The sequence below is a fragment of the Camelus bactrianus genome, chromosome 8 (genome assembly GCF_048773025.1).
Source record: "Camelus bactrianus isolate YW-2024 breed Bactrian camel chromosome 8, ASM4877302v1, whole genome shotgun sequence".
In the NCBI taxonomy this organism is placed as follows: domain Eukaryota; kingdom Metazoa; phylum Chordata; class Mammalia; order Artiodactyla; family Camelidae; genus Camelus; species Camelus bactrianus.
Window position 1 is genome coordinate 74,873,012 of NC_133546.1, and position 27,643 is coordinate 74,900,654.

General features: G+C 38.9%; 1 protein-coding gene across 1 annotated transcript in view; it reads left to right on the forward strand.

The window, feature by feature from the left end:
• The window catches only part of COL19A1 (collagen type XIX alpha 1 chain), a 325,408-nt gene that overhangs the window by 227,790 nt on the left and 69,975 nt on the right, over positions 1-27,643 (forward strand). The window contains exons 18-25 of the mRNA XM_010967573.3: positions 12,730-12,774; positions 15,786-15,848; positions 21,520-21,555; positions 22,481-22,516; positions 22,612-22,665; positions 23,338-23,391; positions 26,270-26,323; positions 27,016-27,105. Coding sequence (XP_010965875.2) covers positions 12,730-12,774; positions 15,786-15,848; positions 21,520-21,555; positions 22,481-22,516; positions 22,612-22,665; positions 23,338-23,391; positions 26,270-26,323; positions 27,016-27,105 — 432 coding nt within the window. The remainder of the gene's footprint in view (positions 1-12,729; positions 12,775-15,785; positions 15,849-21,519; positions 21,556-22,480; positions 22,517-22,611; positions 22,666-23,337; positions 23,392-26,269; positions 26,324-27,015; positions 27,106-27,643) is intronic.

Here is a 27,643-nt window from a genome sequence, read left to right on the forward strand (position 1 = left end):
AAAAAAAAAAAAAAGTATGGACAGTCTCTTACACTTCCTGAATAATCCTATCTTAAATTTTCTCATTTACTTAGACTTTCCAGGGAATATTATATTAGTAAGAATGTCTGAGGTATATTTTATGATTCTTTATTAAACATATCCTGAATAGACCTTTACTAGCTTTTTCAAAACATGAAGGCTTGGCCCACATTGAAAAAACGTAGAAGCATATCTAAATCTAATCAATTGAAACACAGTGCTTTTCTGTAATGACGTCTACTGGTACAAAATAGGATTTATCATAAATGCTTCAAAATAATGAGAATGAGTTGGCTCTGATGTCACACGGTCAGCTAGAAAAATTTAAAGAACACATTATATTACTACCACCTTCGGTATAAAACTTACCAAGTTGCTACTTAACCACTTAAATATTTGCTGTCCCTTGCAAAACTTTTAAAGCTCATATCTTTACAGATCTCCCAACGCTACTTCTATCTATATTTTTTCTTGCTGAGGAGTCACTTTTCCCTTAAATGAAGATATATAGTGCATTTATATTTTAGAGTCTAAAGTTGAGAATGTACATTGTTTTTTAACTTTAAGGTTATGTTTCCCCCAAAATAGGGCTGACCAGAGCAGGCAAATGGAAAGTCCTGCTAACAGTAAACTAGTTCTTTGAATTTAGCTATTAACTCACCTCAGAGAACTCCAGCTATTGTTACTAACCATTACGGGACTGAGGCTCAAAGGTATTTAGTCCACGTCTGCTCAAATGTAGTCACCTTAGAGCTGGAGCTTAACTGGAGAGAGAGGAGAGACTATAGCTTCTCTTCCCCAAGTGAAACATTATTACCATTTAACATCAGAAGGCTTTAGACCCATCTGGGAATTAATGGAAGGTGGCTTTCCAAATACTTGACTGTTTCCTTCTAGGAATAGAGCTGTTACGTTGAGATCCCACCAGGATGGACGGACGAGGTGGGGTCCGCCTTCCCAGTGAGCATCCTTCCTGGATTGTCGCCTCCAGCTCCTCACCCACAGCATCTCAAAAGACAGGCCCAGATTTGCCATGATGAGTGAGATGCACATTTTCACTTGGCAGGGTCCCTCCCCGCCCCACCTCGCCCTCATCTGTTTTGGATGAGGAGGTCATTTCCATTTGCAGTTCACTGCGGGCTTGATGGTCTGGCTGTAGCAAATAAGCATAGAGAGAAAGGCAGCCCTGAGTGAAACTTTCCTGGAGATTCAGTGAGGGGCCATGCATGGAAACATACAACATGTCATCCCAAGGTTAAAATACTCTTCCCTGTTAAATTGGCGTTGATGTGTGTAATGTCTGCACTTGTATCCTAGCCCTCAGTGCACCAGTTTGCAGCAGCTCCAGCCGTCCTGCAGCCTGGATCCTGCTGAACCAGCTGCCCACAGGAGGATGAGAAGCAGACCGTTCATACTCTTCTCCCCATTTTAACCCGAAATAGCTCACCGGCTCTTTCCCTTGTTCGAGGAAAATCCTCAAAGGCAAATCCTTTGGCCCTTATACAAGAGTTCATTTTTTCCCCTTCAGTTTTACTTACATCATCAGAGGGAGCAGCTTAGGTATAAGAAGCCCTTTTTTCTTACAGCACAAATCCAAAAGTCAATTGGAGAAGAAAAGAGGGAAGTGAGGAATAGAGAGAGGCTTAGGAGGAAGATTGGACGATTATATGTTCATATGTATTTTTGCATATCCACTTGAAGATGCAAAGAATAAAAGGTAGCTTTTCCTCTCCATCACAAAAATAATTTGCAAATCGGCTGCTCCCATCCTGCAGGGTTGTTTGCAAAGAAGCAAAAACACTGAGCATATTGTTTCCTTTAAGGAAAATCTGCTCACCGTCCAGCAAACTGCTCTGCCTTGTCTCCAGCTCTGGGAATTTTAATAAAAATTTGATAGGCTCTGTCAACTGCTAAAGCCATCAGATCCAGAGCTCCCTACAACACTCTAGATGGGAAAGGAAAAAAAAAAAAATGGCATTATCGGTGGAGGCCAAGTACCGGCAGATTTAACATTTGATACCGTTCTTAAAGATCCACGTTGAAAATGTGTAGTTGGTTATCTTACAACAGCACACTCGGGGCAATTTGCAGAGAATGAGTCTCATCTGTTGGAGATTGATGCTGTGCCTCCCAGCAACCAATTCCAGTGTTCACGTCTCCAAATTGTTGATCCAAATAACCAATTTGCTAGCAACATAATCTGTTTTTCCTTTCAAGTATCAAATCACAACTTCATTTCCATAGATGCAGGCTAGAAAGGACAGAAAACACTTCTCCAAAATCAAATATTCAAGGTCTTCCTGAGCAGTGAGTTAAACCCAAAACACGGCACAGAAATTGAAGACTTCCGTGGACACGCTAGAGGCAGCCCTTCTGGGTCTGGAAGGTTTAGAAATAAAATTTAAGCCCCGGCTTCCTGTCTCTCCCTGCCAGTGCCCCAGGATCCACTAGTTTGGCAGACATCATGGATTTAGGCACAGTCATATGGATTTTCGGATTTTAGCATGATTACAGAGAACGCTGAAACTCCCCTGGGTCCGCCCCTCCCCTTGTGGGCCACCACCGGAGCTGGTGAACGGTGGTGTTCCTGCGAGTAACTGAGAAGGTGGGCTTAGAGACGCCCTTAGGGTTTCTCTCCATGTGGGCACAGCTCTCCGAGGCCACATGTCATATTTTGACTCACTAGGGCTACTCTGACAAAGCATCACAAGCACATTGGCTTACGTGTTGGAAATGTGCCATCTCACACTTGCAGAGGCTGCACGTTCAAGATGAAGGTGTTGGCAGGGTCACACTGTCTCTGTAGGTGCAAGAGTGTTTGGTTCCAGGGCTTGCCCAGGTTCTGGTAGCTCCGTGGCTTGTGACAGCAAGACTCCCATCTTCACATGGTGTCATCCCTGTGCACATACATGTCTCTGTGTCCAAAGTTCCTTTTAATGAGGACACAGTCATATGGAATTAGGGGTCCAGTCTACTCCAGTATGATCTCATCTTAAAGAATTACTTCTGCAAGGACTTATTTCTAAAAGAGGTCACATGCGGAAGTCCTACGGGTTAGGACTTCAACATATGAATGGGGGTAGTGGACACGATACAGTGAATAATAGATAACATGTTTTTATTTTAACTTTATGTCCCTCCCTCATGCTTAGCATTGAATAAGTCCCCCAAGGACTAAGCTGGGGGATTTTTAATGACCCTTTGTCCTGTGAGGTGGTCTGTTTATTAGATTGAGTCATAAGGAATTCCTGATATGTGGCCCTTAGGAGCCCACAGAAATGGCCATCTCTTATGGTTCAGCCTGTACATGTGTGGATGTTCCCTTTTTTCCAAAGAATACCCTTTTCAGGGAGCCTGAAATAGCTTGTATCTTCCCACTTGCCTAGCTACAGATTCCAAAGTTCCATCAACTATTGCCCACAAGAGACAGAGGACGTGTTCTCATATCCAAGACTTATTTTTTAATTTTTAAAAAAGTTTTAATTGAAGAACAGGTGATTTACATTATTATATTAGTTTCAGGTGTACAACATAGTGATTCAATATTTTTATAAATTTTACTCCATTGGAAATTATGATAATATATTAGCTATATTCCCTGTGCTGTACAATAAATCTTTGTTGCTTATTTATTTTATACACAATAGTTTGTACTTGATCCCCTACCCCTATCTTGCCTCTCCCGCAAACCCTCTCCCCACTGGTAAACACTACTTTGTTCCTTGTATCTGTGAGTCTGTTTCTGTTTTGTTATATTTATTCATCTTATTTTTTAGATTCCACATATAAATGATAACATACAGTATGTGTCTTTCTCTGTCCAACTTACTTCACTAAGCATAATATCCTCTAAGTCCATCCATGTTGTTGCAAATGCCAGAATTTCATAATTTTTATGGCTGAGTTATATTCCTCTGTATATATATACTACACCTTCTTTATCCAATCTTCTGTTGATGGACACTTAGGTTGTGTCTGTATCTTGGCTATTGTAAATAATGCTGTTAGGAATATTGAAGTGCAGGTATCTTTTTGAATAAGTGTGTTTGTTTGTTTGTTTTTTCAGATCTATACCAAGGAGTAGAATTGTTAGATCAACAGTAGTTTTATTTTTTAGTTTTTAAGGATTTTTCACCATGGCTGCACCAATTTACATTCCCACCAACAGGGTGCAAGTGTTCCCTTTTCTCTTACTCTATAACCTTGCCAACATTTGTTATTCGTAGACTTTTTGACCATGCCATTCTGACAACTGGAAAGTGATATCTTACGATTTCAATTTCCATTTCTCTTGTGCTTACAATGTTGATAATCTTTTCATGCAACTGTTGGCTATCTGTATGTCTTCTTTGGGAAAATATCTGTTCAGGTCTTCTGCCCAACTTCAATTGGGTTGTTTGTTTTGTTGATACTGAGTTGTATGAGCTGTTTAGATATTTTAGATATTAATCTCTTATTAGTCAAATCATTTGCAAATATTTTCTCCCATTCCATAGGTTATCTTTTCATTTTGGCCATGGTTTCTTTTGCTGTGCCAAAGCTTTTACATTTAGTTAGGTCCTTTTGTTTATTTTTGCTGTTGTTTCCTTTGCCTTAGGAGACAGATCCAAAAAAATACTGCCTTGACTTATGTCAAAGAGTGTTCTGCCTATGTTTTCTTCTAGGAGTTTTATGAGTTCAGGTCTTACATTTAGGTCTTTAATCCACTGTTAGTTTATTTTCGTATATGGTGTGAGAAAATGCTCTAATTCCATTTTTTTTACATGCAACCATCCTTTTTTTCCAGCAACACTTATTGAAGAGATTGTCTTTTCTCCTTTGTATATTCTTGCCTCCCTAGTCGTAGATTAATTGGCCATAGGTGCGTGGGTTTATCTCTGGGCTTTCTGTCCTGTTCCATTGATCTATGTGTCTGTTTTTGTGCCGTACCATATGGTTTTTTGTTTCTGTAGCTTTTTAATATAGTCTAGAGTCAGAAAGTGTAATAACTCCAACTTTATTCTTTCTTTCTCAAAATGACTTTGGCTCTTAAGAGTCTTTCATGGTTCCATATAAATTCTAGGACTATCTGTTCTAGTTCTGTGAAAAATGTCATGGATATTTTGATAGAGATTTCATTAAATCTGCAGATTGCTTTGGGTATCATGGACATTTTAATAATGTTAAGTCTTCCAATACACGAATACATGAGATATCTTTCCTTTTTTTTTTTTTGTATCTTCTTCAATTTCCTTAATTATCATCTTATACTTCAGAATATAGACCTTTCACCTCTTTGGTTAAGTTTATTCCTAGGTATTTTATTCTTTTTGATTTGATTTTAAATGAGATTTTTTTCTTGCTTTCTCTTTCTCATAGTTCATTGTTAGTATATAGAAAAGCAACAGATTTTTATATGTTAATCTTGTATCCTGCAACTGTACTGAATTCATTTATTAGTTCTAATAGTTTTTTGGTGGAGATTTTAAGGTTTTCTATATATAGTATCAAGTCATTTGCAAATAGTGGCAGTTCTGCTTTTCTTCCAATTTGGATGCCTTTTATTTTTGTTTTTATTTTTCCCTTGTCTGATTGCTGTGTCTAGGACTTCCTATACAATGTTAAATAGAAGTGGCAAGAGTGGGCATCCTTGTCTCCTTCCTGATTTTGGAGAAAAGACTTTCAGCTTTTCACTATTGAGTATAATGTTAGCTGTGGGTATGTCATAAATGGTGTTTATTATGTTGAGATATGTTCCCTCTACCCCAACTTTGATGAGATTTCTTGTCATGAATGTATGTTGGATTTTGTCAAATGCATTTTCCATGTCTATTGAGATGCTCATGTGATTTTTACCCTTCCTTTTGTTAATGTGGTGTATCGTATTGATTGATTTGTGGATACTGCACCATCCCTGCATCCCTTTTATAAATTGTTGAATTTAATTTGCTAATATTTTGTTGAGAATTTTTGAATCCATATTTTGCAGAGATATTTTCTTTTTTTGTAGTGTCTTTATCTGGTTTTGGCATCAGAGTAATGGTGGTGTTGTAGAATTAATTTGGGAGTATTCCCTCCACTTCAGTTTTCTGGAATAGTTTGAGAAGGATACATATTAGCTTTTCTTTATATGTTTGGTAAAATTTCCCTATGAATTCATCTGGTCCTGGACCTTTGTTTGCTGTGTTTTTATTATAAATTCAATTTCACTACTAGTGATTGATCTATTCAGATTATTTATTTCTTCCTGATTCAGTCCTGGAAGATTGTGTTTCTAGAAATTTATCCATTTCTTCTAGGTTGTCTGGTTTATTGGCCTTTAACTCTTTGTAATATTATCTTATGATTTTTCTATCTCTGGGATTGGTTGTTATTTCTCCTCTTTTATTTCTTATTTCATTTACTTGGGTCCTCTCTTTTTTTTTTTTTTTTTCCTGATGAGCCTCAAAGAAGATTACCAATTTTGTTTATAGTTTCAAAAAACCAACTCTTGCATTTATTGATCTTTTCTATTGTTTTTTGGTCTCTATTTCCTCTCTGATCTTTATCATTTCCTTCGAACTGTCCTTTTTTTCTAATTCCTTTAGATGATAGGTTAGGTTGTTTATTTAAGGTTTTTCTTGTTTCTTGAGGTGGGGCTGAACTGCTGTAAACTTTCCTGATAGAACTTCTGCTACATCCCATGGAATTTGGGAAGTTGTATTTTTATTTTCATTTATCTTGAAGAATTTTCTGATTTCCTCTCTCATTTCTGCATTGACCCATTGGTTTTACAGTAGCATATTTAGTCTCCACATGTTTGTGTTTTTCCAGTTTTCTTCCTGTAATTAATTTCTAGTTTCATATGATTGTAGTTGGAAATAATAATTGGTGTAATTTCTATCCCCTTAAATTTGTTGAGACTTGTTTTGTGGTCGATTATGTTATCTATCCTGAAGGACGCTTGAAAAGAACGTGTATTTTGCTGGTTTTGGATGGAATGTCTTGTGGATATCTATTAAGTACAACTAGTTTAACATGTCACTTAAGACTACTGTTTACTTATTGATTTTTTTGTCTGGATGATCTATCTATTGCTGTAAGTGAGATGTTAAATTCCTCTAGTTTATTGTATTATTATCAATTTCTCCCTTTATATCTGCAAATATTTGCCTTACATACTTAGATGCTTCTGTATTTGATGCATGTATGTTATCAAGTACAGTATCCTCTTCTTGCAATTATCTCTTTATCATTATATAATGCCCTTCTTTGTTTTTCACTATAGACATTGTTTTAAAGTCGATTTTGTTTGATATGAGTATTGCTATGACTGCTTTCCTTTGTATTTATTGCTATCTCCATTTTTTTGTTTGCATGACATATCTTTTTCCGTCCCCTTTTTTTTCAGCCTGTATCTGTCCTTAGCTCTGAAGTGAGTCTTTTGTAAGCATTGTATACATGGGTCTTGGTTTTTGTTTTTTCTTTTTTTCCGATCAGCCACCATATTTCTTCTAATTAGATCATTCAGTTCATTGACATTTAAAGTGATTATTGGCATGTGTGTACTTACTGTCATTTTGTAACTTGTTCTGGTTGTTTTTGAAATTCTTCTCTTTTGTTTTCTTCTTTTAGTTTCTTCCCTTGTATTTTGATGATTTTCTTTAGTGATATGCATGTGTTCCTTTCTGTCTAGTTTTTGTGTACCTACTGTAGGTTTTTCATTTCTGATTACTGTGGGGTTCATATACATTGACCTATAACTATTTCTGCTTGGTTTAAACTGGTAATCATTTAAGTTCAAACACATGCTAAAAAAATCTACATTTTTATTCCCCTCCCCCACATTTTGTGTTTTTGATATCATAGTCTACATCTTTATATTTATCTCTTCATTACTATAGTCAACTTTACAACTTTTTTCTTTTAATCTTGTACTAGCTTATTTAAGTAATTGAGTCACAGCCATTGCTCTATATTTCCCTTTACTAGTTGGATTTTTCCTTTCCTATAGATTCTTACTTCTTATCATAACCTTTTCTTTTCTACTTGAAGAAGACCCTTTAACCCTTTATCCTATTCTTCTAGGATAAGTTTAATATTAATGAACTCTTTTAGTTTTTTCTTGTCAGACAAGTTCTTTATCTCTCCTTGAATTCTAAATTATAACCCCTGGGTAGATTACTCTAGGTTGTAGGTTTTTTCCCTTTCAGCACTTTAAATACCTCATGCCATTCCCTTTTGGCCTACAAAGTTTCTGTAGAAAAATCAGTTGACAGACTTATGGGGGTTCCCTTGTATATGACTCTTTGTTTTCCTCTTGCTGCCTTTAGAATTCTCTCTTTATCTTCAACTTTTGCCATTTTAATTATATGTCTTGACGTGGGTCTGTTTGTGTACATCCTGTTTGGGACCCTCTGTGCTTCCTGTACCTGGAAATCTTTTACTTCTTCAGATTTTGGAAGTTTTCTGCCACAGTTTCATCAAATACAATTTGATGAAATTAAATACATTTTCAACCCCTCTCTCTGTTCTTCTTCTGGGACCCCATAATGTGAATGTTCATACACTTGATGTTGTCTCTGAAGTTACTTAAACTGCTCTAACTTTTTAAAATTTGTTTTTCTTTTTGTTCTGATTGGGTGATTTTCATTATTCTATCTTCTGTATCTTTTATGTGTCAATGAAAACCTAGTCTGCTGTTTATCCTTCTAGTGTTTCTCATTTTAGTTATTGTATTCTTCAGTTCTGACTGGTTCTTTTTTTATATTTTCTAGTTTATTATTAAAATTCTCAGTGTGTTTATCCATTTTTTTCTCTAATTCAGCTATCATTCTTATTACTAGTGCTTTGAACTCTTTAGCTGATAAATTATTTCTGTTTCATTATTTTTCTTCAGGGGGTTTCTTTTGTTTCATTTGAATCAAATTCCTCTGTCTTCTCATTTTGCTAACTGTCTCTACCTGTATGAAATTGGGTGAAACAGTTACCTGTCCCAGTCTTGAAGGGGTGTATTTGTGTGGGATCATCCCTATACAGTCTGTGTGTGCTGTGGCTTTGATGGGAGAGCTGAATCTGAAGTAAGCACAGGTCACATCTTCCTCCTGGGTGTGCTGGCAGCTGCCACCTTGGTAGGAAGGGAGCTGGAGATGTAAAGGCTAGAGCCAGAGCGAGGTGTGAGCTGAGGCTTGTCCTCTGCTCAGTGGTCATTAGTGCCCCACTGGGGACTGGGGCAGATTCCAAGTTGCTGGAGCAGAAGCCCTGGGGGTCAAGTCAGAGCTGGCTCCATTCCATCTAAGTGTGTACTCTCCCTCCTCCCAGTACCAGTACCCTTGCCCAAGATGGGAGCAGTGCTGGAGCAAGAGGGGCTACAGTGGGTGTTCAGTGGGTCAGGGCATAGGCTACAGTGGTCTCGGCACCATCAGAGCTCTGGACAGCTCCCATCCTGCTGCCTCCTTAAGTGCCAGCAATAACCACTATCCCCCATTCAGATGCTGTGCCATGTGTAAGCCCATTCCACCCCCTACAACTGTGCACCCACCTTGGGCGTGGCAGTCCTTGTACTGGTGTGCAACTGCACTATGGAGCAAGTGGAACAAGCAGAGCTGGACCAGGTGCACAGCATGAGCTGGGGCACATGCTGGCATGGCCTCAGGAGACAAGTCAGAGTCCTGGGTAGTTTTCATCTGCTTTCTCCACATTGTTTCAGGAGTAAGGAAGCATGTGTGTGCTCTTTACAAGCAGACACTAGGTTTCTTATAGCCACACTGTCAGTGCCACTGACAAACCAGCCTCAAACCAGCTAAGGGGAATCATCCTCCTGATATGAGAAGCCAAGGCTGGGGTGCCCAAAATGTGGTTCAAACCCACCCACTCCTCAGGGAGGATCTCTGAGGCTGTGCAATCCCCCTCCTCTTCTGGTCCCCTTCTGTATGGACACAGGTCCACACCTGATCACTTCTCTTCCTTCCCTACCTGATTTTGTGTAGATCTTTCTTACAGTCTTGATTATGTAAGTCTTTCTGTCAGTCTCTACTTGATTTTCCATGAGAATTGCTTCACAGGCAGGTGTAGTATTGATGTGCCCGTGGGGTTGAGGTGAGCTCAGAATCCTCCTACTCTGCCGTCTTCATCTCCCCAGAACTCCTGAAATGCGCAGGCTGAGTAGCACCCCCCACACAACAACCCTCACCAGTTCACCACAGAAACTTTTAAACAAGCACGTTCAAAACTGCACAGCTATTATAGTTATTCAAAAGGTTGTGAGAATCCATTCAAATAACATGACAGCAAGGTACAAAGTGACCCAGTAAAATTAGAATTGCATCTAAGGCAGAACCGCAGGCACCAGAAACACGAGGTGTGTGTCTCTTATTATTTCTGTAGAGCCAAGTAATCGTCTTGTACAATTAGCTGGGAGAAAGCAAGGGAGGAAAATCTCACATGTCAACAAATAAATGCTACTGAAGTTCAAGTTTGCCTCTGCCTTGAGTATTGTTAGCCCAAGAATGGAGAACACCTGCAGAGGCCACTGAGGGTCCTTGATTAGATGGATTTCCTGACTTAGCAACTGAGTGAAGCAAACACATGGTGCTCTGCTAGGCAGTAAGTGACCCATTGTTTCTCTGGATATGAAAGCCTCCAGAAAAATCATAATTTTAGAACGATAGAGTATATGGATGGAATAACATGAGTTGGTGCTACAGAGGCATTTCTTCATCCCAACTACAGCATCTCTGATGCCCTTTTGATTGCTGCGGGGTCAGATGGGGAGGAGGACCCGAACCAAGGTCTACACTGTGAGATGCTCTCTCACCAAATGTACTCTGAGTGCTTTTCTGCTCTGCAAGCCAAGAGCATGGGGCCTCCCAACCCAACGACCACCTCCGGACAAATTGTATCCCAGACCACCGCGTGTGCGTAAGCACAACCAGGGAGAGAGAGGCTCTGACAGGCTGTGCACAGTGATTGGCACCAGGCCCAAATGGTTAGTAATTTCAGGAAATTCCTAAAATTGTTACGTCTATCTGCAGCTGGCATTCAAACAACTTACCATTATGTAACTGCCGATTCTTCGCGTATGCGTCTTGGAGTGTCAAACTTCATTTTCAGATATGTCCTTGTAATAATTTATAGCCCAGGATCTTGAGACTATGATTTTTAGTTTCAATTTAGGCATTGTGGATCAAAGGTAAGTAGGAAAAATGAGAGAATATCTGTCACAAGACCAATAAAAATGCAGTTATCAACTACTTATTTTTCACTGGAGCTGCATGAGTACCATGAAAAGTACATTTAAAAGGTTAAACCATAGCCACCGTGATCTGAATGGGAGCTTCTGTGTATGTTGGTTGTTTAAATATTTCTGTGCTTTTAATTTTTTCGAACTACACATGTATTTTTAATTAAAAAAGAACTTCAGTAGGAAAAAACACATAAATTCGAATTATTGGCTTGTTTATCCAACAAGTATTTATTGAGTCCTTCCTAGATGTTAGGAGCGGGACTGGGTATGGGTGGCCATTCAATTCCAGGTCATCGTGGACTGCGAGAAGACCTTTATATGACTTTGTTAAGGCTTTGAAGGAAGGAGGTCAGAACATCTTTTAAAGATCACTGTCTGACATTATACAGAGAACGGGTATGTGGGGACAGTGGGGGTGGATTATAGGGGATCATTTGGGGAGCCATTGCAATAATCCTGGTAAGACATGATGGTGGCTTTCCCACTGAAGGCAGGTAGAGTGAAGAGAAGAGATTTGGGGGGACAGAGGTGACTAGACTGGTGACATCATACTTGAGGAATAGAGGAGGGCTGGGTTAACAGTGACACCCAGACTGAAGAAGAAAGAGTTCTATGGACAGGAGAGGATGAATTCAGATTTTTTTTTTAATTGGAAAGTGAAATGACCACTCATTTTAATAAGCCAGATTTAACTGCAGGTTTACATTAGAAAGATGTCACTGATCATTCTCCGACTTCTGAACTAACAAGTGTTAACAACGTGATGTAATTCTCTTATATTTCTCACTCATATATGCTTGTATTTGTTGTACTTTTTAATTCAGCTTTGAATGTATTGAATATAAATCTCTTCTAGAGTTTACAAGTGAATACATCAAGTGGAAAAATAAATATGTGGGTCAAAACCCAGAAAGAAGATGTGGGCAGGGTTTACAGATGTGTCTGTCTCTGTGTAGGTGACGCCTGAGCCCGAGAGGAGATAAGAGTGCGTGGGAGGAAATGTTGAGTCACAGAGAGGGAGCCTGGAGAGAGTCCTGAGGAAGCCCGACCTTGGCCGGTTAGGTGATGGACAAGGAGGAGAGGTCAGAGAGACAGGAGGCAACAAGGAGAGGGCCATATAATACAAGTCAGGAGTGTGGCAGGTGCAGCCACGAGGTCAATCAATGCGTGTCCATTATACTGACCAACAGAGATGTCCTTACTAACACTAGAAAGTCGTATCTGTGAGTGACTGGGGGCCAGGTGAGGCTGCCAGGCATTAATTTGGAGTATTGCTAATTTTGTGATATTTCTCCAGAGTCATCTCCTGGGAGGAAAGGTAGGGTCTCTAAAGTTAGTGTTTTTCAGGAACATTTAACAGAACATGAGAGGGGCAAAAGTGATTGAAAGGGTTTCTAAAAAAAGCTGTGACAGTGCAATTACCCGACTCTTTGTACATTTAAAGTAGGAATGGAAAGCATTTTTAAAAATGGATTCTCTCTTTTTTTTTATTTGTTTTATGTTAGGGAAACCTTGGTGAGCATGGAGCTGGTGGCCCAAAAGGAGAGAAGGTAATGAAATTTTCAAAGTGAGGGAAACCATCTGGGGTTTCACACCAACTCACACACTCACGCGTCAGGGCGGTCCCGCCGCCACGTGGGTCTCCACGTCCAGCCTGCGGTGGGCACCGGCCTCCCTGCCTCCCGACCACAGGCAGGACGGAAATCAGCTTCCAAGTGAAGACCCCTGAGTAGCTGACTACAAGGAAGGGAACACATCAAGGGGAAGGTGCTGTAGCAGATCAAGGAAACTAGATCACACATTTCAGTTTCCAGTTAGATGTTGCATGAATCCTTCCAGGTGGCAAATACAATCTGAAGGCCTTTTCGACAAAATGCCTCGGGCTCTATTTTTGTGTCTTCTTAAGTGTGCAAACTTAAGCTGCCTCCGGAGCATTTGCGGGTGGGGTTTTAGAATGGAACAGTTGTGGTTTAACCAAATAATTGTTTCCAAACAGCTTAAAATTAAAATGTTGGTGAACTTCCATGAACTTCCATGGCCTTATCATGGTCATCATTCACAGGTTTAATTATATTAGCTGTGAAGATGACAGGCTCACTTGCCCACTCAGAAAGATGTTTCACTCCTGTTCGATCCTGAAATTGTGATGCCCTTGGCTTCAGCGCGCATGCGCCACTCTCGAGAAAAACACAATGCACCTTAAACCCACGGACAGAGATGAGTAGATTTGAAAATACTCTGAGGGAACGTGGCCTGGGAGTGCTACCCTCTTTCATTCGCCCTGTAAAAACCCTTTTGATTGAGGGCAGAGTATTTTGACATGAGTCCAAGAAAATATGACTTCTGTGCATCGTAAATCAGTGCAGCTGATCTGTTCACAAGATCATACATCCGTCACCAGGAAAAAAAAAAAAGAAAGAAAGCTCAAAGATAGTCTCAACAGAAAGTAGGGGCTTCTTATAGACTGACCATTGAAAATGAAATTTGCTGCAAGAAAAAAAAAGTGAAATAAACAAAACCTTGACATTCTTAAAAGGACATCCCCCCGAATTGATTACACAGCAATAATGTCATTTATGTGTCTCGGGTTGTACTGCTAGAACATTAGCATTATTTCCTGTAACCAGATAGCTTCCAGAATTCCTACACCACCGTAACGAACCCACTACATTTTAAGCAATTACTGCTGGACTCATGCAGACCAAGGAGGGGGAAAAAAAGCCACAATGCTTGTCACTTCAGACAGCTGAGCACAGAGAGTTGTGGCACTTTTAAAGTATTTAAATGATGATTCATTTCTTGAAACAAAACAGCTGGCTTCTGTTCTGCTATGTTCATTAGGAAACATATGTTACTCAGGAATTCTTAAGACCTCAACGATGAGAAATTTGATTCTGTTAGACAGGTGTATTTCAAACTCGAAGGACCTTTTCGATTACTCAAAATCTTTTTTTAATGGCTTCAGAATCTTAAGTGGAATTAGAAAAAGCCAATGGCCTAACTGTTTCCTCTTCCCAGCCAAAGAAATAAGCTAGAATAGTTTACAGGGAACTTGATGCACTGCCTGATATAAATGTACAAAGGAGAGTAAGATCACCTCTATTTTAAAGCTCCTTCAAGCTGCTCTCACAGATCTCCGCTTCCACCAGGGTAGACCTGGTGTCTCTGAACCCTAGCTATATATTAGCACCACCCGAGGGCTTTTAGAAAGTGCCAGTGCTCAAGCCCCATCTCAAGGGACTCTGATGTGGGGCAGAGCTCATGTTTCTGATTGATCCGGGGTGGGGTCTACATTGCTATTATTTTAAAAGGGCTTTAGATGATTCCAGCAGGCCACCAGGGTTGAGAATAATCGAGTGGTGGAAAGAGCCCTGGCTTTGCGGCCAAAAGTTGATCATGCCATTTACAGCTGTGTGTCCTTGTGAAAGACACTTCACTTCTCTGAGCTTCAGTTTCCTCATTTGTAAGATGAGTGTAGTCATATTCGCACAAAGAGTTGATGGTGGGCTTAAAATCAAATGAGACGAGGTGAACTTCCCCAAAGCACAAGACTGACACATACTAAGCCTTCACTAATGATTTGTTCGTCCACTCCAAACTTTCTTCTCAAGAGGTCCCATTTATCTCTTTTCAGTTTTCATAGTTGTGACCATCCTTAGCACCCAGTCTTGATCATCTTTGCATCTCCCACCATAATTTTGCCAAAGAAGGGACTCAATTTATTCTGTAGATTAAAAGATTTAACCAGAAGTCCAATTTCAACACATGCACGACTTACTGCCATGTCATACATCACTGGCTGGCAGAACAGAATCACAGAACCAGCCTACCGTTGGGAACCCAGCCTTCCTACGAATCCCCAGAACAGACACAGACAGCAGTAGAATCTACACACCAACCCCTCTGAGATTAGCCACCACATCCTGAATCAAGAACACTAAGATACAAGAAGGAACACCAAGGAACACTGCTGGCTTTTAATGTGTGATTTTGACCAGAATCTCTTAGATGTTTCCAAGGCGCTGCTGTCACCACATTGACAAGAATGCCTTCTTTGTCCACAGCCAATCATTTAAGTGCTGCCTAAATCCTGGGAACAGCAGAGAGACTTGTTTTCCTTCTTGTGACTCCCCATTCCTCCACTTCTCCCCACCTAAAAAAAGAAAGAACTGTCAGAAATGAAATGAGTCTGGATTATTGTGTCAGTTCAACCATCTATGTCTTTAAGATGACCAAAGAAAATTGCTGCCGCAGAAACAAAATGATCATTTTTGTTCCTCTAAATGTTCTTTCCTTGAAAAATAATTAACTTTGGTTTCATATAAATTTAAATGTCATAATGAATCTTGTGGATTTCTAAAAGACCTAAAGGCGTTGTGGAGTGTTGGCAAATGCATCATGATACAGAGTCTAACTGGATTCAGAACTTTCCATTGCCTCTTGAAGGATAAGAGAAAAATCCCACAGTGAGAAGGGGCACAAGCAGTCGCTGTGGCCTTGGCAGTCACAGAGGAACCCATCTGGCCTCATGCAAAATCTTTTTTCTGCTTTTTCTTGAAAGGGTGAAACTGGACCACCAGGATTTCCAGGATCCATTGGCCCTAAAGGTGAAAAAGGAGAATCTGTAAGTATTTTAGCTTTGGGGGCAAAGGAAGACTATCCAAAAGACAAAATTTTAAATGTTTTTCTTAATCAGCCCCAATTCCATGCACCCTTGGTTGCCCCTACCATAGAAAGCAATAAATAGATCAGGTATTCGAGCATGTACTATGTTTTTTTACATGTATTAATTCACTTCGCTCATTTTTAAGAAATTGCCACTCTCATTCTTCAGATGAGGAAATTGAGGCACAGAGAGGTTAAGTAACTTCCCCAAGGTCACACAGCTAATGAGTATTGAAACCATGAATCCATCTAGATAGACTGATTCTAGAACCCAGGATTTAAAATCACTAAGCTGCCCTGCTATAACTAAACATTATAGCTAAAGTGAATAATAAAATAAATATATCAAAAGACTAGAGCTTCCCCCCCTTTTCCCTTTGGGAACCATAGTGTGCTTTCTATGTCCATGAGTCTTTTTCTGGTTTGTAAATAAAATTTGTATCTTTTTTTTAGATTCCACAAATAAGTGATATCATATGATATTTGTCTTTGTGTAACTTACATCACTTAGCATGATAATCTCTAGTTCCATCCATGTTGCTGCAAATGGCATTATTTCATTCTTTTCTGTGGCTGAGTAAAATGGAGAGGGATAAATTGGGAGTTTGAGATTAACAGATATACCTTACTGTATACAAAATAGATAAACAACAAGGACCTACTGTACAGGAAAGGGAACTATATTCAATTTCTATAATGGAAAAGCATCTGAAAAAATATATATGTATAACTGAATCGCTTCGCTGTACACCTGAAACTAACATTGTAAATCAACTACACTTCAGTAAAAAATAAAATTAAAAAAATAAAATAAAATAGGAAGAAGAAAAGACTGAGGCTGAATGGACAGACCTAGAGATTATCATAGTAAGTGAAGTAAGTCAACAGAAAGAGACAAATATTATATATCACTTATATGCGGAATCTAAAAAAATGATGGAAATGAATCTATTTACAAAACAGAAATTGACTCACAGACGTGGAAAACAAACTTATGGCTGCCAAAGGGGAAAAAAGGAGGGAGAGGAATCAGGAGTATGGGATTAACAGATACAAACTACTATGCATAAAATAGATAAGCAACAAGGACTTACTATATAACACAAGGAATAATATTCAATATTTTATAATAACCCATAAATGGAAAATAATCTGGAAAAAAGGACTGGAGCTAATTTATCCAGAAAATTAGAAATGTTTATCTATTTGCTCAAACAACTGCTCTCAGCATACTCTCTGAAGTTATTCTTAGTTTTTATAAGATCAAAGTGACTTCTCAAACCACTTTTCAGTATTACTGAGACCAGTTCCTTTCAAAATTTAGTCCTTTTGGTGGGGAAAAAATAAAAGCACAAGAAGATAGTATCATTTATATTCAACTAGGACTACCTAAAGCAATTACATGAATCCTAGTTAGAAAAATCACTTTTTGTCATGTTGCTTTAAAAAAAAAATTATTAAAAAACACAGAAAACCCCACAGTAGCCCTCAAGAAACCACAATTATCAGACATACTTTGTTTTTAAAAATGTAATACTTTTTTAAAATTTACTTTTACCTCTTTCCTTGCCGGGGTGCACAAAGGTTATTGGTTGACCAGGGATAATGGAGGAAGCGGTCACTCAGATGCCCGCATGCCAAACGGGAACCATATGAAAAGAATTTAATATTACAGAGCCGAAGGTTCCATGCTTCAGCTTTAAATGTTAAGCATCTTTGGCCATGACAGTAATTTTTCAGGCAGCTTTAGAATCAGTGCATCACCCAAGTGCTCCAAAGCTCTGCCATGCCAGGAGTGATGCTTGCCGTCCGGATTCAGTCCAAGCCAGTCACAGTCCTTACTGGGGTTCTGCAACTGAGGATTGCCAAGTGTGTCTGGGCAATGTCATCTGTCCCACAAATCCAGCCTGCTGGCTCCTGCCCAGTCCATCTGCCAGCTCACCCCCGATACTCCACACCTACGGGCACCTCTTCACGCCCCTTACCTGCCCCTCAAGGTCCCCACTGTCTCCCCTCCAAGCTGGAACACTGACACTCGCCTTCTCTTAATTTTCTCATGACCAGGCAGCAGGATGTAACTAAAATTCCCCTGGAATAGCAGGGACGTGGAGAGCAGAAGAGAGAAGCTTTCCATGGGTTAGAGCAGCACTTCTCATAGGGAGTGTGTACTTGGATCGCCTGGAGATGCTTTAGAAATTCAAGTTTTAGATCAGCAGGTCCAGCTGGAGTCTGAGTGGCTGTATTTTTCAATGCTCCCGGGTCATCCTTCTGCGGTGAGTCTCTGGACCAGGCTTTGAGCAGCAAGGGCTGGAGGATTTCACAGTCCCTGAGGGACTGTCTCTGGCTCTCTGTCCTGCCACAACACCTACTCCACTGAGACCACCTTCACCTCCATCTGTCTTTCCCAGAGAAACAAACTTCTTTTCCTCTTAACTCTCCTATTTGTCAGTTCCCTCTTAATCCTTTAATATCCTGCCTCCTTTATACATCTTTGCCTGCCTTTCTCCCCACCCGCACATAAAAAACACAAATTTTACATTATGGGCAAAGCATTTGTAGCTCTTTGTGATTTCAAACTTTCAGTTCCAGAACAGGATCTGGACTTCACTTTGCATAATAAGTGAAAGGCCCCATCAGAATAGTCTTCCTCCAAATCTGAATTCTGAGCCTAAAGAGTACTTTAAAAGAACAGCCAGGGATGGGGTAGGTATAGCTCAGTGGTAGAGTGTGTGCTTAGCATGCATGAGGTCCTGGGTTCAATCCCCAGTGTCTCTAGATAAAAATAAAAAAATAAAATGGCAGCCTGTCCCCCGTTACAGGACATTTAGAACACGACCAGATAATAAGATATCAGAGCTAGAATGTACTTTAGAGATCATCTGGTTGAACCCCCAGATTTTACAGATAAGGGGAGAAAAGGCTCTCAAATGTAAATGACTCGCCCCAGATAGTAGCCATTGGAATGAGGTCAAAATATGAGGTTACCATTTTGGGTTTATTTTTCTTTTACATGCAGTTATTTTAGTCAATGTGGCTTGACAGAGGCTCTCAATAAGTAATGACATATTGAGATAATATGTGATGTTGAGCTAACAATGTGAATATAATCAGAAACGAAGCAATTACAAAAACAGCGTGGCCCATTGCTCATACCTCATTAATGTCAACTCCTATGCTAAAAATCAGATTGATTTTTACACTTAAGACTGGAAAGCAAGAATATAAGTAAAGCGCTAAGCTAATATATAGAAATTCTCCATTAATAAGAGATTTGATCATGTTTGGCCGTATTAGTGACAGTAAGTGGGCTATGCTGTGTAACATACTCACCCTGAAACCTCTATGGCTCAACCCAAGAGAGGCTTTCTCCTGCTCATGCTGCACACCCAGCACGGATGGGAGGAGTGGGTGTTCTGCTCCATGCGACCCTCAGTAAGTGGTCACCGGGCTGATCACCACCGCATAGCTGCATCGACTGATATACGCCACCTTCTCAGCCACTACTGGGAGGAGAGTGGGACTGGAGAACCACGAATGGGGTCCTCACTGCCTCAGCCTCCAAGTGCCACGTGTCACTTCTGCGTACATTTCATTGTCAGAACTAGCTGCATGGTCCCAGGTACCTGCGGGGAGCTGGGGAACCTTGGGGAGAAGACAGGGAGCCCCAGAGCCCCTAGGTCACAGGGCACGAGGAAGAGCACCAAGGCTTGTTCAGTAACCACTTATCTCCCGATGGTGACCTGATGGTCAAGTTCCGTTTGTGGGGAGAGCTACAGAGGGAGGTAATTAGGTTTATTGTTTATTTACTTATCTTAACGGAGGGACTGGGGATTGAACCCAGGACCTCTACATGCACGTGCTCTACCACTGAGCTATACCCTCTCCCTCTAAGAGGACCTTTGAGAGTAGAACTATACAATATAATGGTTCTCACAATTTCCCTTGACTTTCATATGCAAAAGAAAATTTTTAAAAATTTATGACTTCCATCTTACTGTCAATTCACTCCAGTCAAATAAGAAATCAATTAAATTACAAATAAAATCAAACAGACTGAGCAAGCAAAGCCTGGGACTGAAGTCAGGCTGCCTGCGTTTAAACCCTCAACAACCTCTTACTGGTTATGTGACCTTGGGGAAATGACTTAACTTCTCCGGGCCTCAGTTTCCTCCTCTGTAAATGGGTATACTGCTAGTCCCTACCCCAATGACCCAAGAGGTTAACTGTGTTAATGTGTGTAAAGAGATTAGAATAGCACTTCACACGTTGTAAGCATTCAATGGATGTCAGCTATTATTGTTACATCGGTGTAACTTTAAATTCCCTAATCTAATAAAAATTTTATTGGGCATCAACAATGTACACCAGAGGTGCTATGATAGTCAAGATGATTTATATCTTCACATTCACAGATTTGTAGACAAGATGAACAAGGGAAAATACAGCGGGTGAATGCTCTTTTAGGGGAAATAACTCAGAGTCGGTCAGAACCTTTCTGAGTCTCTTTGCTCATTCTTTTTTTCTTTATTGAAGTATAGTTGATTTACAACATTTTGTTAACTTCTGGTGTACTGCATAGTGATTCAGTTATACATAAGCATATATTCCTTTTTATATTATTTTTCATTATAGGTCATTAAAAAGTATTGAATATAGTTCCCCGTGCTCTACAGTAAGACCTTGTGGTTTACCTATTTTATGTATAGTAGTGTGTACCTGCAAATCCCAAACTCCCAATTTCTCTTTCCACCTCCCTCTTAATGGGACAAATTCTCCCTCATAGCAGTGATGTGAAAGTGAAATGACATCACATCATGTAACTTCAAGAACAGAAGCTATTCAGGGAAACTTCTCTCTCTCTGTCTCTCTCTTTCTCTGTCTCTCTCTGTCTCTGTCTCCCTCTCTCTCTCTCTCTCTCTCCCCCTCTCTCTGTAATGTCTGCGTTGTGGTGTTGGTAACACAGTGACAGTGGGGAGAACGTTGTTTAATAAATTGCATACCTTCAATGCCTTCTGTCTCCCCAGAACCTTCATACCCAAACCCAACATGAATATTATCAGTTCCACAGACTTGTACGGTTATTCACCCAGTAATTAACCCCTTCAAGTCATTTTCATTAAAGTAAAAATAAAAATTAGTAAAGTATTTCAAAAATGATGATTTTGTATTTGGAAACACTAATTTAAACTCTAACTGTATGTTTAAGCATCAGCTTAAGTAACTGGAAGAATTTAATGCATGCTTTTCCATTGATCACTCCAGCATCTTCCCATTCATTCTGCCTCTGATTGAACGTGTGTGTGTGTGAGAGACTGTCTTCTTTGCAAACTGTGCAAGAGGAAGCTTTGGCCTTGGACAGCATTCCAATTTGTCAACCACTCTGGATCCTCAAAATAACATTAGGGTGATTAACTTACCGTTCATATGGGAAAATGAAAGAGTTTTTAAATTAATTTTCATACACTCCTTCTAAGCTGCACAGGCAGACTGTGTGACATTCTAGATCATGTTCGAGGCACATTTGCAATGGAGGCCTGAGTTTGGCCTGCAGGATTGATCCTCCTCCAGTTTTGGAGAGATTATTTCTAAAAGAGTTTATAATTGATTCTGTTTTCTACCCATTTTCCCAGGGGGAACCCTTTACCAAAGGTGAAAAGGGAGACAGAGTAAGTGGAAGTGTTATCACTATCTTGGGTTTTCTACTTGATTGATTTCTTTCTTTCTGATTTCTAGTATGTTTACTTTACAGTCTAATAAATTTGATCAAATAAGCTCCCTGAGCATTTTTACTTTTTCTTTGGTGAATTTTGACTCTTTTATTTGGATAAATGAGAAATTGTAAGCCTTGTTACATTTTATCATGTGATGACACTTTAACATTTGTTCTGGGCAGTGGATATGTTCTTTAACCCGTTACTATTTGTGATTGGGCATGAATGTGATGAAAGATATACACTTAGGATATTTAAAATACAAAATTAACATATAAGATACAGATTTTTTTCTAAAGATTCTGTTAATGATACAATATTTGGATGTATCAAACAGGATGACTTTATCAAAAGAATCAGTGGTAAGTCATGGAAAATAAGAAAAGCCAGCTCACTGTAGCCAATAGTGTCCTCTTTTGCATAACTTTAACATTTTATATGTTTTGTTTCATTAAATATTCAATGTTCTACCTGATAGTAGAATCTCCATGACACATCAGCTTGAATTCTACTCTTTCTTTTCAACCTGCCTCTGAAGTTTTAATTCTCTGAGATACAAGATTAGCTGGTGGCAAGTCATCACAATATCAGCAGAGAATGCAGTGATTACTAATGGACCATGATGATATGTGTCAAAAGTGACATTGGGAAGAAACTGTTAGAAAGAAGAAAGAAAAATAAGAAGTCGTTTATTTATTAGCAATAAGTATTTTAAACCATGTTTTAGAATGAACCATCCTTGACTTCATCGTGTCTTCCATAATTTCCTCCTTTATTGTATGTCAGTCAGTGGAAATGTAGATGAATTCTGGTATTAGAGATGCTCTTCTCATCTGAACTTAAGCATTACGTATAAGGTGATTGTTTATTTCATTTACAGGGAGAACCTGGTATAACAGGATCACAGGGAATAAAGGTAATCTCCTGACATCCTTCACTCGCGTCTCCAACCTGATGAGATTGTGAAAATTAAAGTCACCATTTCACTTTGCTTCCCACCCATGTGTGTAGGGCGAGCCTGGAGATCCCGGTCCTCCCGGTACAATAGGAAGCCCAGGACTAAAGGTATATAAGAAATAAGTGAGACAAATGAGGAAATTATCTTGAAGTTACTGCCATCTCTTATGTAAAACAAGGAGCTCTGATGGACCACTTGTTTTCATCACAAATGTTCTCAGAGACCTTATCATTTTTCAATGGTGATGCCCTCCCTCCCCGTTGGCTGCATTGATTACACACATGGTAATTATGCCTTTTGGACCACAATGAGATTTTTACATTCTTTTTCAGAGCATATTCATGACAGTAACTCACAAAGCTTTAAGAGAAAACAGTGTGCCCTACATCTGCACTGAATTCCTCAAGAGAACAGGATTCAGGATTCTATTTCTAAGCCAAAATTATGCAGCCCAGAAATGTTTGAATTGCCCATGTGGGATTCCACAGGAGTGTCCCACAGAAGACCAGGAGGCATGCAAGAGAGTAATGTGTTGTGTCCTCCCCAGTGGGTAAAGCAAGTTGTCCAGGCCTCACCTGCTGGGGAGAACAGACCCATTTAAATGACAACATCTTGAAACTATCTTTGTAAGCCCAAAGCACATTTCGGTGTTAGACAGAGGAAGCTGGATGGGGGAAAACTTGATCTTTCTCTAGATAAAGGTCACATCATGTTTTACATATATTCAGATGCAATCCACTTTTCAGCAAAGTTAAAGTCCATATCGTCTTCTGTTATAGGGTCAGCAAGGATCTGCAGGCCCTATGGGACCCAGAGGACCACCAGGAAATATTGTATGTATAGTAGATGCATGAGTCTTTGATACTTGGAAACTAAACTGAGACTAAGCATGTTTTAAAGAATGTCAATATCTCTTCATGTGACTGAGTTTTCCTACATTTTCCAAAGTCATGGGTCATCTCCATCACTAAAACTGATCACACCTAAGGTCAGGGGATATTGAGAAGTCTAGTGTCTTCATATATTCATGTGAGGTCCTTTTGAATATTATTATCCCAACAAATCAATCTTTAGAACTCAAGTTAACTAAATTATCATTTTGGACACACTAGTCAGTGGTGTATCAACAGTAGAGGAGATTGGTAAACCTCCAAAGGAACAAAGAAAACAACAGCAGAAAGCAAGCATTTCTATGACACATCATTACACATGGCTTGTGGTTCAATTCTGCATCCAAGAAAAACAATTCCAGAGCTTCAGTTGTTTTCTTGCAACATTTACCAAAAAGGGCAAGTCTTTTAGCTGAAAATACTTATATAATGCTGTTGTAAAAAGGTCCTCGGGTTGCATTATAACCTATCTTTAGTAGGCTCACAGTTCTGCCTCTCTCACACACACACAGAGAAACAGACACACACACCCTCACACCCTTTAAATGCACTTTTTCCTTTTTATATTGAGGTATTGAAGTATAGTTGATTTATAATACTATATCAGTTTCAGTTGTACAAAAATAGTGATTCAATATTTTTATAGAGTATATACCATTTAAAGTTATTACAAAATAATGGCTATATTCCCTGTGTTGTACCATGTATCCTTCATGCTTCATAATTTTATACACAGTAGTTTGTAACTCTTAATCCTCTACCCCATCTTGTCTCTCTCCCCTTCCCTCTACCCACCCGTAAACACTAGTTTGTTCTCTAGATCTGTAAGTCTGTTTCTGTATTTGTATATTTATTCATTTGTTTTGTTTTTTAGATTCTATATATAAGTGATAACATACAGTATATTTGTCTTTTTCTGTCTGACTTATTTCATAAAGCACAATATCCTCTAGGTCCCATCCACATTGTTGCAAATGGCAGATTTCATTCTTTTTATGGCTGAGTAGTATTCCCTTGTATATACATACCACTTCTTTATCTATTCACTCTGTTGGTGGACACTTAGGTTGCGTCCATATCTTTGTAATTATAAATAATGCTGTTAGGAACACTTTGGATATATACCCAGGAGTGGAATTGCTGGATCATATGGTAGTTCTAATTTTAGTTTTTTGAGGAACCTCCATAATGTTTTCCACAGTGGCTACACCAATTTACATTCCCATCAATAGTGTACTGGGGTTCCCTTTTCTTCACACCCTCACCAACATTTGTTATTTGTGGAATTGTTGATGGTAGCCATTCTGACAGGTATGAGGTGATATCTCATTGGAGTTTTGATTTGCATTTCCCTGATGATTAGCCATACTGAGCATTTTTCATGTGACTGTTGGACATCTGTCTGTCTTCTTTGGAAAAATGTCTATTCAGGTCTTCTGCTCATTTTTTGAAATTGGGTTTTTTTTTTCAATATTGAGTTGTACAAACTGTTTATATATTTTTATATTAACCCCTTATTGGTCATATCATTTGCAAATATTTTCTACCATTCCATAGGTTATCTTTCCCTTTCTTTATATTTTCTTCAGTTTCCTTCATCAGTGTTTTATAGTTTTTAGAGTACAGGTCTTTCCCCTCCTTGGTTACATTTATTCCTAGGTATTTTATTCTTTTTGATTTGATTTTAAATAGGATTGTTTTTCTTTCTTTTTTTTTTTTTTTTTTTGCTTTCTCTTTCTGATAGTTTGTTATTAGTGTATGGAAAAGCAACAAATTTCTGTATATGAATCTCATATCCTGCAGCTTTACTGAATTCACGTGTTAGTTCTTACAGTTTTTTGGTGGAAACTTTATAGAGTTTTCTATGTATAGTATTATGTCATCTGCAAATAGTGACAGTTTTGCTTCTTCCCTTCCAATTTGGATTTTTTTCTCTTTTTCTTTTTCTTGTCTGATTGTTTTGGCTATAGCTTCCAATGCTATGTTGAATAGAAGTGGCAAGAGTGGACATCCTTGTCTTCTTCCTGATCTTAAAGGAAATGCTTTCAGCTTTTCACCATTGAGTATGATGTTAGCTTTGGGTTTGTCATAAACGATGTTTATTATGTTGAGATTCCTTTTATACTCTTAGATAAGCATTTATCATGAATGGATGTTGAATTTTGTCAAATGCTTTTTCTGTGTCTGTTGAGATGATCATGTGATTTTTATCTTTCCATTTGTAAATATGTATCACATTGATTGATTTGCAGATATTAAACCATCCTTACATTGCTAGAATAAATCTCACTTGATCATGATGTATGATCCCTTTTATGTACTGTTGAATTCAGTTTGCTAATATTTTTTGAGGATTTTTACATCCAGATTCATCAGAGATATTGGCCAGTAATTTTTTTTTTTTTTTTGTAGTGTCTTTGTCTGGTTTTTGTATCACAGTAATGGCGACCTCATAGAATGAATTTAGGAGCATTCCCTCCACTTCAATTTTTTGGAATAGTTTGAGAACGATTAGTATAAGCTCTTCTTTATATGTCTGGTTAAGTTCCCCTGTGAATTCATCCAGTCCTGGACTTGTGTTTGCTGTATTTTTTTAATCACAAATTTAATTTTACTACTAGTGATTGCTCTGTTCAGATTTTCTGTTTTGTCCTGATTCAGACTTGGAAAGTTGTATGTTTCTAGAAATTTTAAATTTAAATTTAAATTTAACAGAATTTAAATTAAAATTCTGTTCTACAGACAAAGATTCACAGATAAAAATGTTATTACATTAAGCAATGTTCTAATTGCTCTCTCTCATTAATTCTGAATTTTCTAGGGATTGCCAGGAGAACACGGTATCCCAGGAAAACAAGGCACTAAAGGAGAAAAGGTATAGCTCCCATTTCACTCACTTTATATATTATATCACTGAGTAGGAGGAAGAGACAGAGGGTCATAAGGACATTGGGGAAGTAAGAAGATAGGATAAGGCTACAGGATATCCCTGCCAGTGCAGGGATAGATATTCAAATAAACTTTGGCATGAATGGCGTCTCTGGAGTTTTACATTATGGGAGGCCAGTTCCCGCACTGAAACACAGTGTGACAAAATAAACTACCTTAGAGATGAAGATCTCAGGACTCAAAAAGTCTGTTTCATGCTCAGCTAACAACTCAGGTATAGACGAAAGGAGTCTCAATCTCTCAGGACCTATTTCTTTATGTCTACGTGGAAATAGTATATTAATATTGAGCCATTACTTGGAAATAACTTAAAGAAAATATAAAGGTTATCTAAAGAACTCTGAATTTGTCCTTTTGTGCAAGTATTTATACACATATGTTTCACGATACTATAAACTTACTGTAACATAGCTCAGCCAAGATCTAGGTGCACTTATAATAATTAGAATAGTATCCAGCATGGATTGGACACTTAGTATGTATTGTGGAATGAGTGAATGCATGAATGAGAGAATGAAGTATCGCTATGACGACAACTTAAAACAATAGAACCCACTGCCTCCACACCTCCCACTGTGAACCTTGTAATGAAGTGAGAATCTTACCTTGTTTCCTCAGGGAGATCCAGGTGGGATCATAGGCCCTCCTGGACTTCCAGGTCCAAAAGGTGATGCTGGTCCTTCAGGAAAAAGCCTGCCTGGGGAACCAGTAAGTACCAGCCTTTTTGCTAAATATTTCCTTAGAAAGTTGATTAATTACCATTTGTGTGTTCCCAGTTTCAGATCACAGGTATAGGAATAAGTGGAGGTCGCAGAAAAATAAGTATTCCTCTTATTCTTTAGTTTTTGATGGCTTTTTGTGGGGGGGGTAATTAGGTTTATTTATTAATTTTTAATGGAGGTATTGGGGATTGAACCCAGGACCTTGTGCATGCTAAGCACACACTACCACTGAGCTATATGCATCCCCCCCCCATCTTATTCTTTAGATCAGAAAGCTAATCTCTTTGGAAATTTGATGCAAGCAAAGGGCTCTCTTCTGAAGAAAATGCACTAACATGCACCATTTTACGTACAATTTTGGAAGATTCATAGGCCTCCCTGAATCTTCTACATGGATTCTTTAAGAATCTATGATGCTTAATAAGGTATGCTAGTTTAAACCATAAACTTTCTTTGGACAATAGCGTAAAACAGAAGAACTGCCTGAAATTTCCCTTCCAGAGGCTCTGCCCATATGGCCACAG